Raw genomic sequence first — 13,550 nt, 5'->3', positions numbered from 1 at the left:
TTTATTATTATTTAAGAAAGGAGACATTAACAAAACCATAGAATGAGAGGGGTACAGTTCCGCACAATTCCCCTAACCCGATCTCCACATCCCACCCCTCCCCTGATAGCCTTCCCGTTCTCTATCTCTCTGGGAGTATGGATCCAGGGTCCTTCTCCATTTCTATCTCTATCCAAAATAAGTGAATTTCAAGGGGCTGGGCGGTAGCATGGCGGGTTAAGCGCACATGGCTCAAAGCACAAGGACCATCATAAGGATCCAAGTTCGAGCCCCTGGCTCCCCACCTGCAAGGAGGTCGCTTCACAGGCGGTGAAGCAGGTCTGCAGGTGTCTAGCTTTCTGTCCCCCTCTCTGTCTTCCCCTCCTCTCTCCATTTCTCTCTGTCCTATCCAACAACGACAGCTATAACGACCACAAAATGGGAAAAATAGCCTCCAGGAGCAGTGGACTCATAGTGCTGGCACTGAACCCCAGCGATAACCCTGGAGGAAAAATAAATATAAATGAAGTTCACTATATAGAGAAAGTATATATACAGAGAGAGAGAGACTATACGTCCTACTAGGTTTGCCACCACCTGGTCCCTAGCCCCATGTAGTTCTGTCCATCATTCCTGAGAGGCAGGTTTCCTGCAGAGACGGAGGCAGGGGTGTGTGTGTGTGTCTGGTGCCTTGCAGCCAGGGTGTCCCCACACCCAGGTGGCACTCTGTCAGGTCTGTGGTACTGAATGTGCAAAGTTCAGCACACGGGCAAAGCCAAGCTAGGCTAGTGCCAGGCCACTCCCACTCGTAAAGTCTCAGAGCAGGAAGCAAGGGCCCCTCGGGTGGGGGTGGGGAAAGGGCACCTCTTCCTCTGGCCAGGACTGGCTGAGCGGCTGGGGGCAAAGCAGTCCCTCCCAGGCTATCTGAAGCCTGGTTGGGCTGGGGTCCCTGACTTGTGGACTGACTGTCACCCAAAGTTCTAGGTACTGTAACCCAGCCATGTTGTGTTTACATGACACTGTGGTGTAGACAGACCAGCTGCTCAGGAATTCCCAGACCAGGAGCTGCCCTGCGTGAAGCCAGGCACCCTCCCCCTGGAACTAGGGCAAGTCCCCCATGGGATATGGGGCTGCCGGCTCAGACCACTCCCCCACCCCACCACCCTGCTATCACAGTGTGCCCTGGGGTGGTGACCAGATCTCTGGCAGGGGCACCCTGTGCAAACCAGGGTCTCCTTCCTGCCTCTGCAAGCTGAGCTCTGCCCGCCTATCACCTCCTGTGCTGGAACTTGGCAGGACCCCCCTCAATCCCCCCCCCCATGCAGAGGAAAGCGCAAACTCTTCACTAAGTTCAGTGCACTGGGCGCTGGCATCCAGGCCCTGGCCCGCCCCCAGGGCCGTGGTCTACAGATACATTCAGAGACCACAAACCATGAGATCAGAGCAACAGGGCACGAGACATCTCCCCCGGCTGAGCAGTGTGGCCTTTCCCAGGCTGCAGGCTCCACAGGAGGAAGCACCCAGATCCCACCCGCACCCCGGGCTCAGCTGCCTCCCCCTCTGTGTCCACCCCACCCGTTCCCAGGGCTGTGGCCTGGCTGATCCTGTTAAAATCCAGGTCCTCAGGGCTGGGGAGAGGGCTCACACTTTACCATGCAAAAGGGCCGCCTCGTGGGAACACCAGGCACAGTGGAGCAGCACTGTGGTGTCTCTCCTCTGCCATTCTTGCTGATTCTTACACTGTTCCTTTCTTTGATATTTTATTTATGTATTAGATATAGACAGAGAGAAATTGAGAAGGGAGGTGGGGAGAGAGAGAAGACACCTGCAGCACCGCTTTACCACTCATAAAGCTTCCCTTCCTGCAAGTGGGGGCTGGGAGTTTGAACCTGACTCCTTGCACATGATTCTTCTTCTAGCGTTTGCCCTTCTTCCGTAGCCAGTCCACAGCGTCAGGTTGAGCCTGATGTCAAGTTTCGAGACCTCCTTTGAATCTGGAGAGGTGGCAGTCGTTGACTATGTGGGTCATAGTCTGTCTGGAGCCGCAGGGGCAGTTCGGGTCGTCTCTGGCTCCCCAGCGATGGAACATAGCGGCGCACCGGCCATGGCCTGTTCCATAGCGATTGAGGAGGGCCCAATCATAACGTGCTAGGTCAAAGCCAGGTTGACGCTTGCAGGGGTCTGTGATGCGGTGTTTGTTCTTGACCTCAGCTGACTGCCAACTCACTTTCCAAGAGTCGGGAACAGAGAAGTTCAGTGTAGGCGTAGGGGACCAGATTGGGTGAAGAGACGTCAAGCGTTGGACAGGGTGGGGCGAAGATATCCACGTATATTGGCAGGTCCGGTCGAGCGGAGACGTGGGAAATGAACTTAGATGATGCCGCATCCCGACGAATATCTGGCGGGGCGATGTGGCTAAGAACTGGCAGCCATGGAACCGGGGTGGAACGGATGGTTCCAGAAATGATCCTCATGGAGGAATATAATTTGGAATCGACCAAGTGGACATGGGGGCTACGGAACCATACTGGGGCACAGTATTCTGCAGTGGAATAGCATAATGCCAGAGAGGATGATCGTAGTGTGGAAGCGCTCGCGCCCCATGAGGAGCTGGCCAGTCTTGCAATGATGTGATTCCTCACGCCCACCTTTGCTGCAGTTTTTATGAGATGTTCGTGAAATGACAGAGTGCGATCGAGAGTAACGCCAAGATAGACTGGCTGGGCTTCATGCCGGATTCTCGTATCGCCAAGCTGCACATTAAGCTCACGCGAGGCCGAGGTATGGTGTAGATGGAAAACAGATGATACCGTTTTTGCAGTGCTAGGGATTAGTTGCCATTTTTTACAGTAATCAGATATCAGAGACATGTCTTTCGTGAGAGTTTCCTCGAGGATGTCGAACTTGGATGCCTGAGTTGCACAGCAGATGTCATCGGCGTAGATGAACTTCCTTGAAGAGGTTTCTGGGAGGTCATTGATGTAAATATTAAATAGCGTAGGAGCCAGAACAGAGCTAACTAATTAGAACAGAGTTAACTAATTAGAACAAAGGGGAGACTGAGGGGCTCTTCAAACCCTCCAAGCTGGGCTGAAGCCCACACATAGGTTGAGGTCACCCACCAACAGCACTCAGGGTGCATGGGTCACTCCAAATTAGATACTGACAGTAGTATTTTTTTAAATATTTATTTATTCCTTTTTGTTGCCCTTGTTTTATTGTTGTAGTTATTATTGTTGTTGTTGTCATTGTTGGATAGGACAGAGAGATATGGAGAGAGGAGGGGAAGACAGAGAGGGGGAGAAAAAGACAGACACCTGAAGACCTGCCTCACCACCTGTGAAGTGATTCCCCTGCAGGTGGGGAGCCCGGGGGCTTGAACGGGGATCTTCACAATGGTCCTTGCACTTTGCGCCACGTGCGCTTAACCCGCTGCGCCACCACCTGACTCCCTGACCGTAGCATTGTCTCTCTGACACTGAGGACTCAGACAAGTGGTCCTGGGGCTGTCAGAGCCTACAGGGATGACCATGGCTGTGTGGCACCATCTACAGGCTCGACCAGGGCTAGAGGCTGTCTTCCCAGGGATGGTGGAGGCGGGGGATAGCAGGGTACATCCACAAATACGCAACTGTGGTACTGCCCAGGGCCTCACCCATGCAAGGCAGGCACCCCAGCACAGAGTCACTTCCCTGCCTTCAACATGTGGAGTTTCGTTGTTGTTGTTTGTTTGCTCACTTGATTGGTTGGTTTTTGTGATTACTAGTGGATTACAAGACTATAAGATTATGGTGTCTTGTTCCATATCACACCCACTATCAACGTTCTGTAGCCTCACCCGCTGTCCTCCCAAAGATGACCACCACAGTCCTCACAAAGTCTTAGAAACAGTTTGCTTGCTTCTGTCTTCTTCCTTCTTCTTTCCTCCCTCCCTTCCTTCCTTTCTTAAGTTCATGTGTATCCGATCTCTGGATTCCACCTGTGAGTGAGACCGTCTGATAGCTGTCATTCATCTCTTATTTTGTTAAGCATAATCACCTCCAGTCCCATCCATTCTTTCTCAAAGGACACAAGACCATCTTCTTTGGTTGCAGAGTCATTTCTTCCTTTCTTCCTTCCTTCCTTCCTTCCTTCCTACCTTCCTTGCTTCCTTTCTTTATTACTTTCTTTCTTACCAGAGCACTTCTCAGCTCTGTCTTAGGGTGGTGCAGGGGATTGAAGGAGAGTCTCTTTGCATAAGCATTATGCTATCTACCCCCCACCCTATCCTGTAATTTCTTTAGCCAGTCGTGTGTTGATGGCCACTTAGGTTGCTCCCATTCTTTGGCTGCTGTGAATAATGTAGCTGTGAACACAGGGCTGTATATGGCCCTTCCAATCAGTGTTTGTGTGTTCTTCGGATAAATGCTGAAGAGTGGTTTCGCTGGGTCATAGAGTAACTCCATTTTATTTGCTCAGGGACTCTCCAAACAATCTTCCAACGGAGTGGCACCAGTTGCATTCCCACCAGCAGTGTAGCTGAGGCCCTGTTTCGCCACAGTCTTGACTGACTCTTCCTTCAGTCAACATACAGGTTGGGAGTTGTGTCCCAGTTAAATCATATGTCCAGGGGGAAGACACTAGAGGATGGGGAAACTAAGGATCCATCCTCTCTTGATTTTAATGATTAACAACAGTGTAAATGAACTGTCGTTTCACCTGTTCACCATGATCCTGGACCTCCAATCTCAGTTTCCCACAGGGTAGGTTGTGGCTTCAGATGAAATCACTAAGCTCAAGGAGGGGACAGGATGCCTCTGAGGCTCATACCCTCCATCTTGTCATGTCCTGCTCAGCTGAGGACAAAGTCTTAAGGTGGGCAGTGGGAACTGAGCACCGGCCACAAGGGAAGGACCACTTTCTCTCCTCTCTGTCTCCAGGTGTCTGTCTTTCTCTCTCATTCTCTAGCTCCCTCTCCTTTCTGAATTTCTCTCTGTCTTATTAAAGAAAATAGAAAGAAAAAAAAGATACAGAGAGAGATTCCAGAGCATTGTTCTGGTGCTGCTGGGGATTGAAACTGGGTCTTCAGAGCCACAGGCAAATAGTTGCTTGCATAATCATTACTCTGTCTCCCCAGAACAGTATTAATGTTTTTAAGATTATTGAAAAACTTATTTATTTTATGAAGTACTTATCTATTTTTTATGAGGGAGAGAGATACAAGAGTATCACTCAGCTTTGGCAAATGGTGGTGCTGGTGATCACATCTGGAATGTGTAAGGCTACTGCATGCACTTCTGCTGTTCTAATGCCGAGCTGTATAGTCAACCTCTGGTCACTAGGAGAAAAAGAGAAAGCGGACAGGAGGAGGGGAACCCTCCCTCTCTGCTCTGAGTCAAGCCCATTTTCTCTCCTCTCCTCACTGACCCTCAGGACACCTGCCCTGTTGTTCCTCGGATGGGCAGGAGATGTCTTTCCAGGTGCTCATGGCGCCTTCCAGGGGCAACAGTGAGAGGAAATGGCGCTCACACCTGCTTCTGTCAGCCTCCTGGGGGTGAGATTTTATCACTGATTCTCTTTGAGCACCTTTTCCTGTGCTCTTTAGGGAAATGATATGCTCCAATTTCCATTCTGTTTGTTTTGTACGTGCTTCTTAAGGAAGCATAATGTCTCTTCAATTATATGAAATACATATTGCTGCTAATTATTTTCTCAGCTTGTACTTACTTAGAGGTCCTATCAGGAGATGGGTCCTCTCCACAGGGACCTTCTAGAAAGCATCAAGGAGGGAAGTCCAGCACTCAGGGGCTCTGAGAGTCTCTGAGCAGACCCACGTGATGGAGGAGGGAAGGGCAGGAAGGTCCCTGGGACCCAGCACAGAGCCTGCCCTCAGCTCAGCTCAGCCTCTGACACAGGGAGCTAGTGGATCCCCTCTGCTCACACTGGGGACACATCCCAGGACCCCACGAGCACAGAGATGCTGCAGCAGCCCCCCCAAGCTCAGGCCCAGCCTCTGGAGGTGAGAAGAAAGGTCTGTGTTGTGTCTTGTCTGTCCTGGACCATGGCTCCTTCTCTGCTCTCAGCCTCTCTATCCTCCCTCTGCAGGCTGGGTGTGAGGGGGCATCCTTTCCATGGTCACTCTGTGTCTGCTCCTGAGTCTAGGGGGCTGGTTGGCTGGCTGGTGCGATTGTCTGCTAGAAGTGAGACAGTGTCCCGAGGACAGAGGGGAAGTCTGGGACTCTCTGAGAATCCTGGTGGGATCCTGACTGACCACCTTCTAAGCACTTTCCTACACTTTCTTTTTGTTCTGATTACCTCCTAAGATAAAAGAGACATTAAGGGAGTCGGGCTGTAGCACAGCGGGTTAAGCACAGGTGGCGCTAAGCTCAAGGACCCATCAGGATCCCGGTTCGAGCCCCCGGCTCCCCACCTGCAGGCAGGTCCCTTCACAGGCGGTGAAGCAGGTCTGTAGGTGTCTGTCTTTCTCTCGCCGTCTCTGTCTTCCCCTCTCTCCATTTCTCCTCTCTCCATTTCTCTCTGTCCTATCCAACAACAACAACATCAATAATAACTACAACAATAAAACAACAAGGGCAACAAAAGGGAATAAATAAATAAAATAAAAAATAAAAAAAAAGAGAGAGACATTAAGAGTTCAGTAGACCATAGCTATCAGGCAGGAGCAAGGAATTAAAGGGATACAGATTGGAACAGAAGAAGTCAAAGTCTCCCTATTTGCAGATGACATGGCAGTATACATAGAAAAACCTAAGGAATCCAGCAAGAAGCTTTTGGAAATCATCAGGCAATACAGTAAGGTGTCAGGCTACAAAATTAACATTCAAAAGTCAGTGTCATTCCTCTATGCAAACGCTAAGTTAGAAGAAGTTGAAATCCAGAAATCAATTCCTTTTACTATAGCAACAAAAACAATAAAATATCTAAGAATAAACCTAACCAAAGAAGTGAAAGACTTGTATACTGAAAATTATGAGTCACTCCTCAAGGAAATTGAAAAAGACACAAAGAAGTGGAAAGATATTCCATGTTCATGGGTTTGAAGAATTAACAACATCAAAATGAATATACTACCCAGAGCCATATATAAATTTAGTGCTATCCCCATCAAGATCCCAACCAAAAATTTTAGGAGAATAGAATAAATGCTACAAATGTTTATCTGGAACCAGAAAATACCTAGTATTGCCAAAACAATCCTGAGAAGAAAGAACAGAAGTGGAGGCTTCACACTCCCAGATCTCAAATTGTATTATAGGGCCATTGTCATCAAAACTGTTTGGTACTGGAACATGAATAGACACACTGACCAGTGGAATAGAGTTGAGAGCCCAGAAGTGAGCCCCTACACCTATGGACATCTAATCTTTGACAAAGGTGCTCAGACTATTAAATGGGGACAGGGGAGTCTCTTCAACAAATGGTGTTGGAAACAATGGGTTGAAACATGCAGAAGAATGAAACTGAACCACTATATTTCACCAAATACAAAAGTAAATTCCAAGTGGATCACGGACTTGGATGTTAGGCCAGAAACTATCAGATACTTAGAGGAAAACATTGGCAGAACTCTTTCCGCATAAATTTTAAAGACATCTTCAATGAAACTAACCCAATTACAAAGAAGACTATGGCAAGCATAAACCTATGGGACTACATCAAATTAAAAAGCGTCTGCACAGCAAAAGAAACCACTACCCAAACCAAGAGACCCCTCACAGAATGGGAGAAGATCTTTACATGCCATACATCAGACAAGAGAATATATAACCAGAATATATAAAGAGCTTGCCAAACTCAACCACAAGAAAACAAATGACCTCATCCAAAAAATGGGGAGAGGACATGGACAGAATATTCACCACAGGAGAGATCCAAAAAGCCTAGAAACACATGAAAAAATGCTCCAAGTCTCTGACTGTCAGAGAAATGCAAATAAAGACAACAATGATATACCACTTCACTCCTGTGAGAATGTCCTACATCAGAAAAGGTAACAGCAGCAAATGCTGGAGAAGTTCTGGGGTCAAAGGAACCCTCCTACACTGCTGGTGGGAATGTCAATTGGTCCAAACTCTGTGGAAAACAGTCTGGTGAACTCTTAGAAGGCTAGAAATGGACCTGCCCTATGATCCTGCAATTCCTCTCCTGGGGATAGATCCTAAGAAACCCAACACGCCCATCCAAAAAGATCTGTGTACACATATGTGCTTGGCAGCACAATTTGTAATAGCCAAAACCTGTAAGCAACCTAGGTGTCTAACAACAGATGAGTGGCTGAACAAGTTGTGGTCTATAGACACAATGGAATACTACTCAGCTATAAAAAATGGTGACTTCACCATTTTCAGCCGATCTTGGATGGACCTTGAAAAAAGTCATGTTAACTGAAATAAGTCAGAAACAGAAGGATGAATATGGGATGATCTCACTCTCAGGCAGAAGCTGAAAAACAAGATCAGAAGAGAAAACACAAGTAAAACCTGAACTGGAATTGGCGTATTGCACCAAAGTAAAAGACTCTGGCGGGGGGGGGGGGGGGAGCAGAATACAGGTCCAAGAAGGATGACAGAGGACCTAGTGGGGGTTGTACTATTATATGGAAAACTGAGAAATGTTATGCATGTACAAACTTTGTATTTACTGTCGAATGGAAAATATTAATTCCCCAATAAAGAAATTTTTGAAAAAAAAAGAGTTCAGTAGAAGTTGTACTTCAAGTCAAGGGGATGCGCCAGGGTTTGGCATCTGCTGACAGCTTCCCAGAGGAAACACTGGAAGCACAGCTCTCTTGGTCAGGAAGGGCACAGGGAGGTGTGGGAAAGGGATGGCTTGGAAAGCAGGGATGTGGCAAGATGGTTGGGGGTGGTCTGTGCTGAGGGCCCACCGTGCGTTCCTGAAACTCCACAGTTCTGTGAGCCCACGGTAACTGGATTTAACACACAGTGCTACAGGCCTAGGGGAAGGTGGAGAAAGAAAACCAAAACACAGCCATTTCCCGTGTTTAAATGAGCAGGTGTAGACACACAGAATTGACAGAGCCAGCTGGACTGGGAGTGGGTCCAGGTCTGCCTGGGCGGCAGTGACCACACTCTGTGTCCTGCTCTGATGGACATGTCACAGGAAAGTCACATGAGAAGTGGGCCACAGATGCAGTGAGACAGCCCTCAGCTCTGCTCTGTCCCACAGGAAGTCCTGTGAGAAGGACCAATGACCATGTGGTGGATTTGCTAGTTAGTGTCCACTCAGAGCTGACAACGAGAGGGAAAGGACAGAGAGACAGTGTCCCGGCATGACATGGTGAGAATAGGAGCACAGGGAACCTGGGGACAAGGTGTGCTGTCTGTCACAGGTGGTCTCATCCTTTCCCTGAGCTCATGCCCATGGACACACGCTGGCCTCAGACAGGACAGTCCTGACAGTCCTGAAGTCGGGCCAGGGTGGGGACAGGACGTGTGAGGACAGACCAGCAGTCGCCCAGAGCTCAGACACAGCAGTGTCTCACGGGACAGAGCCTCTCAGCTCAGGGTGGCCTTAAAGGCCTGATTCTGTGGTCATGAAACTAAAAGGCTGGCTAGTTGCTGAATTGTTATTGATTGTTGATAATAAAAAAAAAAGTTCCATTCTTCATACCAATTGTAGTCAAACTTGACATTGTGCAGTCTTCTCTGGATGGACTTAGAAACATTTTTTCCAGCTGTTGTTGTGAGTGTGTCGGGGAGGGGGGAGTGTGTATTTGTGTGACTTTGTGTATTTGTGTGATTGTTGGAAAGTACTACTCACTGTGAGCCAGCACTACCACTGTTTCCTCTGGGCATAATAATAACAGCTGTCTGTACACATGCAGCCCAGAAGGTGGCACAGTGGCTAGAGCGTTGGACTTAAAAGCCTTGAGGTTCAAGATCTGCCAATGAGGTGGCTTCTTCTGGTGCTGAAGTGATGTTCTGTTTCTATCTCTCTCTCCTTCATGTTGGTAACTCACATAAATAACAGCTGAAAAAACAAAAACATGTAACATTCGTTAGTGATGTCTTTGACTTAAAGGTTTAATATTACTTTGACGTAATGATTCTATTTCCTCACTTGTACAGCATCTGTAATTTACGGAGTTCTCCAGAACAGTCAGCCCTGCTGAGAGGAGAGTCCAACTGAGGAAGATCTAGAGGCCAAAGGACAGCAGGGACCCAGCTGGACCCCTGGAGGCTCAGACATCAGCATCACAGGGTCTCTGTCCTGGGCTCTGGGCACACGTGTATCCCGGATTCTGCAGGGTGTCAGGAGAGACTGGACTTTGGGGTCAGGACAGGGCTCATCTGCTTGCTGAAGCCTTGAGGCTGTGAGAGCAGGTCCTGCCTGGGAGGGGCTCCCCAGAGGCCCAGCCTGTGTCCTTGTCCCAGGCTGGGGAGGTCTGAGCCTGAGTGTGTGCAGAGACGGTGCCCCTGAGCTCAGTCTCCACCTTCACAGGGGACACTGAGCAGGGCCAGCAGTAGCCTCCTAGCCCAGGATGAACACCACAGGTTTCTCTGCACTGAACGCCGGGCACTGGGCTGTGTCTCCAACAGCAGGAAATGGATTAGGGAACAGCACATACATTGAAAGCTCAAGTTACTATGATTTATATATTGACTGGGATAAAGTTCACCTGGTGACAGTGCTCATCTGCCTCCTTGGCTTGGTGGGGAACGGGGCTGTCATCTGGCTGCTGGGCTTCCGCTTAAAGAGGAACCCCTTCTCTGTCTACATCCTCAACTTGGCCGTGGCCGATGTCACCTTCCTCTTAGTCAATGGTATATGGGCCGTATGTTATCTTTTACCCAATTACATAGAAGACCTTGGAGGTGTCATATATTCAGCCATTGACTCTTCCTCCCTGGTTAGTCTGAGCCTACTGATGGCCGTCAGCACAGAGTGCTGTGTCTCTGTGCTCTGCCCCCTCTGGTACAGATGCCACCGACCAGCCCATCTCTCCTGCACTCTGTGTGCCCTCATCTGGGGTGTGGGCTCCTGTTCAGTAATAAGTGTGTGCTTGTGTTTCTTCATTGTGGATGTTGGATGTCCCATAGTTTTTTGGTTCTATTGTGTCACACCCTTCCTCACCTCTCTGGTGCTCTGTGTGTCGAGCCTGACTCTGTTCATCCGGGTCCAGTGCAGCTCCAGGAGGAGGCAGCCCAGCAGGTTCTCCCTGACCATCCTGCTCAGCGTGCTGGCCTTCCTGCTGCTCAGGCTGCCTCATAATGTGTTGTACTTTGTTCTCTGGTTATCACCAGATGGAACATATATTGATATTCTATTTGCCATCGCCAGACTCCTCCTGGTCCTGAATAGCGCGGTGAACCCCGTCATCTACTTCTTTGTGGGGAGACTCAGGCAGCCAGGGGGCCGGAAGCCACTCCGGGAAGTGCTCCAGAGGGCAGTGACAGATGAGGAGGAGGAAGCTGAGCAGGACAGAGGGGTCCCTGTGCCTAGTCAGGACAGCCTGTGCCCCTGAGCCTGCAGTGGGCAGCTGTGCTGGGACTCAGTTCCTACCCAGCTGACAGGGCTGTGGGTCCAGGGTCTGGTCACTGACAAAGTCCTCCCAGCTGCCCATTGGCTGTGGGCGTCAGAATGGCCAGTGATCAGGTAGTGTGCACAGCCCTGGATGGCCCGGCAGACACAGCAGGCTGCCCCGGGGTCCATCTAGCTCACTTCTCTCTGTCTCCCATCTAGAAGTTTCCTGTGCTAGTCTGATTCATTCAGGATCTCTGTGCCCTCTACTCTGGAGAGAGAGTCACAAGGTCCCACCTGTAGGGTCCCCTCTGGTCTGTTCTCATGGCTGACCCCACAGGCCAGGCCTCTGACCTCCTCCCATGCTGACCTGAATAGCCCCCCAGGGCATGTGCTGCAAACCCCTCTCCTTCACCACCTGCAGAGTGTGGGCTCCTGTCCTGTGTGAACCCTGACCTCTAAGGTGTCTGGCTGGGGCTCAGGTGCCGAGAACCACATGCCCACCTGTCTCTCAGCTGACTGCTGTGTGTCCACATGTCCACACACAGGCCTGCTGGACATGTCCACCCTGCAAGGTCAGTGTTTTCCTGCTCTGCCCCACCCCTAGTGTGGGAGGGGGGATGTCCTAGGACCCAGCAGAGGCTCCCCTGCAGGGCAGGCAGTGTCACCAAGTCCCCTGAGTGTCAGATGTGAGTGTGACAAACACCAGGCCTGTCTCACAGGGCAGCCTGGGCCAGAGAGAATGCACACAGGTGTCCCCTCCCTGGTCCTCCCCATCCTCGGGCTCATCTCAGCCTGCTCCTGTCCTCACCACAGTCCATGCATTCTTAAGTCTGGAGGTGTCTCCACAGCACCCCCTCTCTCCAGCCCCTGGTGTCCCTCTGGTGTCCTCTCTGCATGCCTGGCTCCCTCCCTCTGCTCTGAGACCCTGTGCTGCTCCAGCAGGGGACACCCAGCAGGGTCCTGGTCAGGGCCCCCTCAGCCTTGCCTGCTAATGGGCAGGGAGACACGTCGTCTCCCTCAGTGAGTCTACGCAGTAGATGGAGCTGTGTCTGCGGCAGCCCCTCCCCAGCAGGCAGAGTGGTGCACAGACCTTGGCCATCTGGCAGCCAGACTGTGACATGGTCCCCTGGCCCCTCTCCCCTCACTGCCCTTCTGCTCCTTCTTGCTCACCAGGTCTTCCTTTGCACCTGCTGCTGGTTTAAGGGACAAATTCTTCTCAACTTCACTTTCCTGGCTGAGGAAAATGGCATCCACACTTTAACTTTTCAGCTTCACACTCATTGTGACCATACTTCCTCTTAGAGAAACTGATGTTACTTCTTCCTGACAGTCTCGTAACAGTCTATAATGACCCCCATTTGGTCTTGTGTGAGCTCCCCCACAGAGGGGACAGCTTTTGAGGTTGATTCTTATCTGCATGACTCTATGTCTGCGTTCCAGTGCATCACACAGCTGGTTGACCCAGTGATAGTCTTTATAACACGGATACATTCTGCATCCCCCACGACCACATATCTCCTCCTGATTACTGATATTAGACTATAAGAAAAACTCAGATGCTCCTTCAAGACTAGAGTTGCCATTCTGTACAATTGCCTTCATGCAGAGATTCCTTGCCTTAAATTCTAATTGTTTGCACTTTGTCTATTGCCAGTAGACAACCAGAACAAAAGGTCACTGTTTATGCTGTTGTTTTTATTTTTTAAGAATTGCTGTGCCACTAAAAATAGCAGCTTTGTTCTCCATGAGGAATAAATACCATTGTCTCTCTGTATGGCTGTAATAATGTGTCAAATACTTCTCAGCATGGTGTCATATCTATGCAATCTAATTAAACTGTGTCTACATATTCATGGGATCATAAAGGGATCTGAGAAAGTCTTATACTGAAACACCTGTGCGTCTCCTGACCTCAGCCTCCATGTGCTGTCCCTGCCCCATGCTGCTCACACCCACAAGGGCTTAGGAGCCCCCACCTGATGCGGGGTTGAGCAGGGCAGGACAGGAGCTGCTCCTGGGCAGCCTGTGTCTCCATCTTACCTGCTCCTCACCCCGTGAGGGACCATCTCCGGGTCACAGCTGCCGCT

General features: G+C 49.9%; 1 protein-coding gene across 2 annotated transcripts in view; it reads left to right on the top strand.

The window, feature by feature from the left end:
• LOC103109610 (mas-related G-protein coupled receptor member A2-like) overlaps window positions 1-11,861 on the top strand; it is a 52,021-nt gene extending 40,160 nt beyond the window's left edge. The window contains exons 2-3 of one of the 2 annotated variants that reach the window (XR_009545738.1): window positions 10,068-11,719; window positions 11,764-11,861. Coding sequence is in view for 1 of the 2 variants with exons in the window: in XM_060177424.1 (XP_060033407.1) it covers window positions 10,481-11,464 (984 nt within the window). In the remaining variant the exon portion in view is untranslated. Of the gene's footprint in view, window positions 1-10,067 lie in introns of both variants that reach the window. The other variant, XM_060177424.1, reaches the window with a different exon arrangement.
• Window positions 11,862-13,550: the final 1,689 nt, after the last annotated feature.

This window comes from Erinaceus europaeus, chromosome 17, assembly GCF_950295315.1.
Source record: "Erinaceus europaeus chromosome 17, mEriEur2.1, whole genome shotgun sequence".
NCBI lineage: Eukaryota > Metazoa > Chordata > Mammalia > Eulipotyphla > Erinaceidae > Erinaceus > Erinaceus europaeus.
Note: the sequence above shows the minus strand (reverse complement) of the source record. Positions and strands in the feature narration are given on the sequence as shown.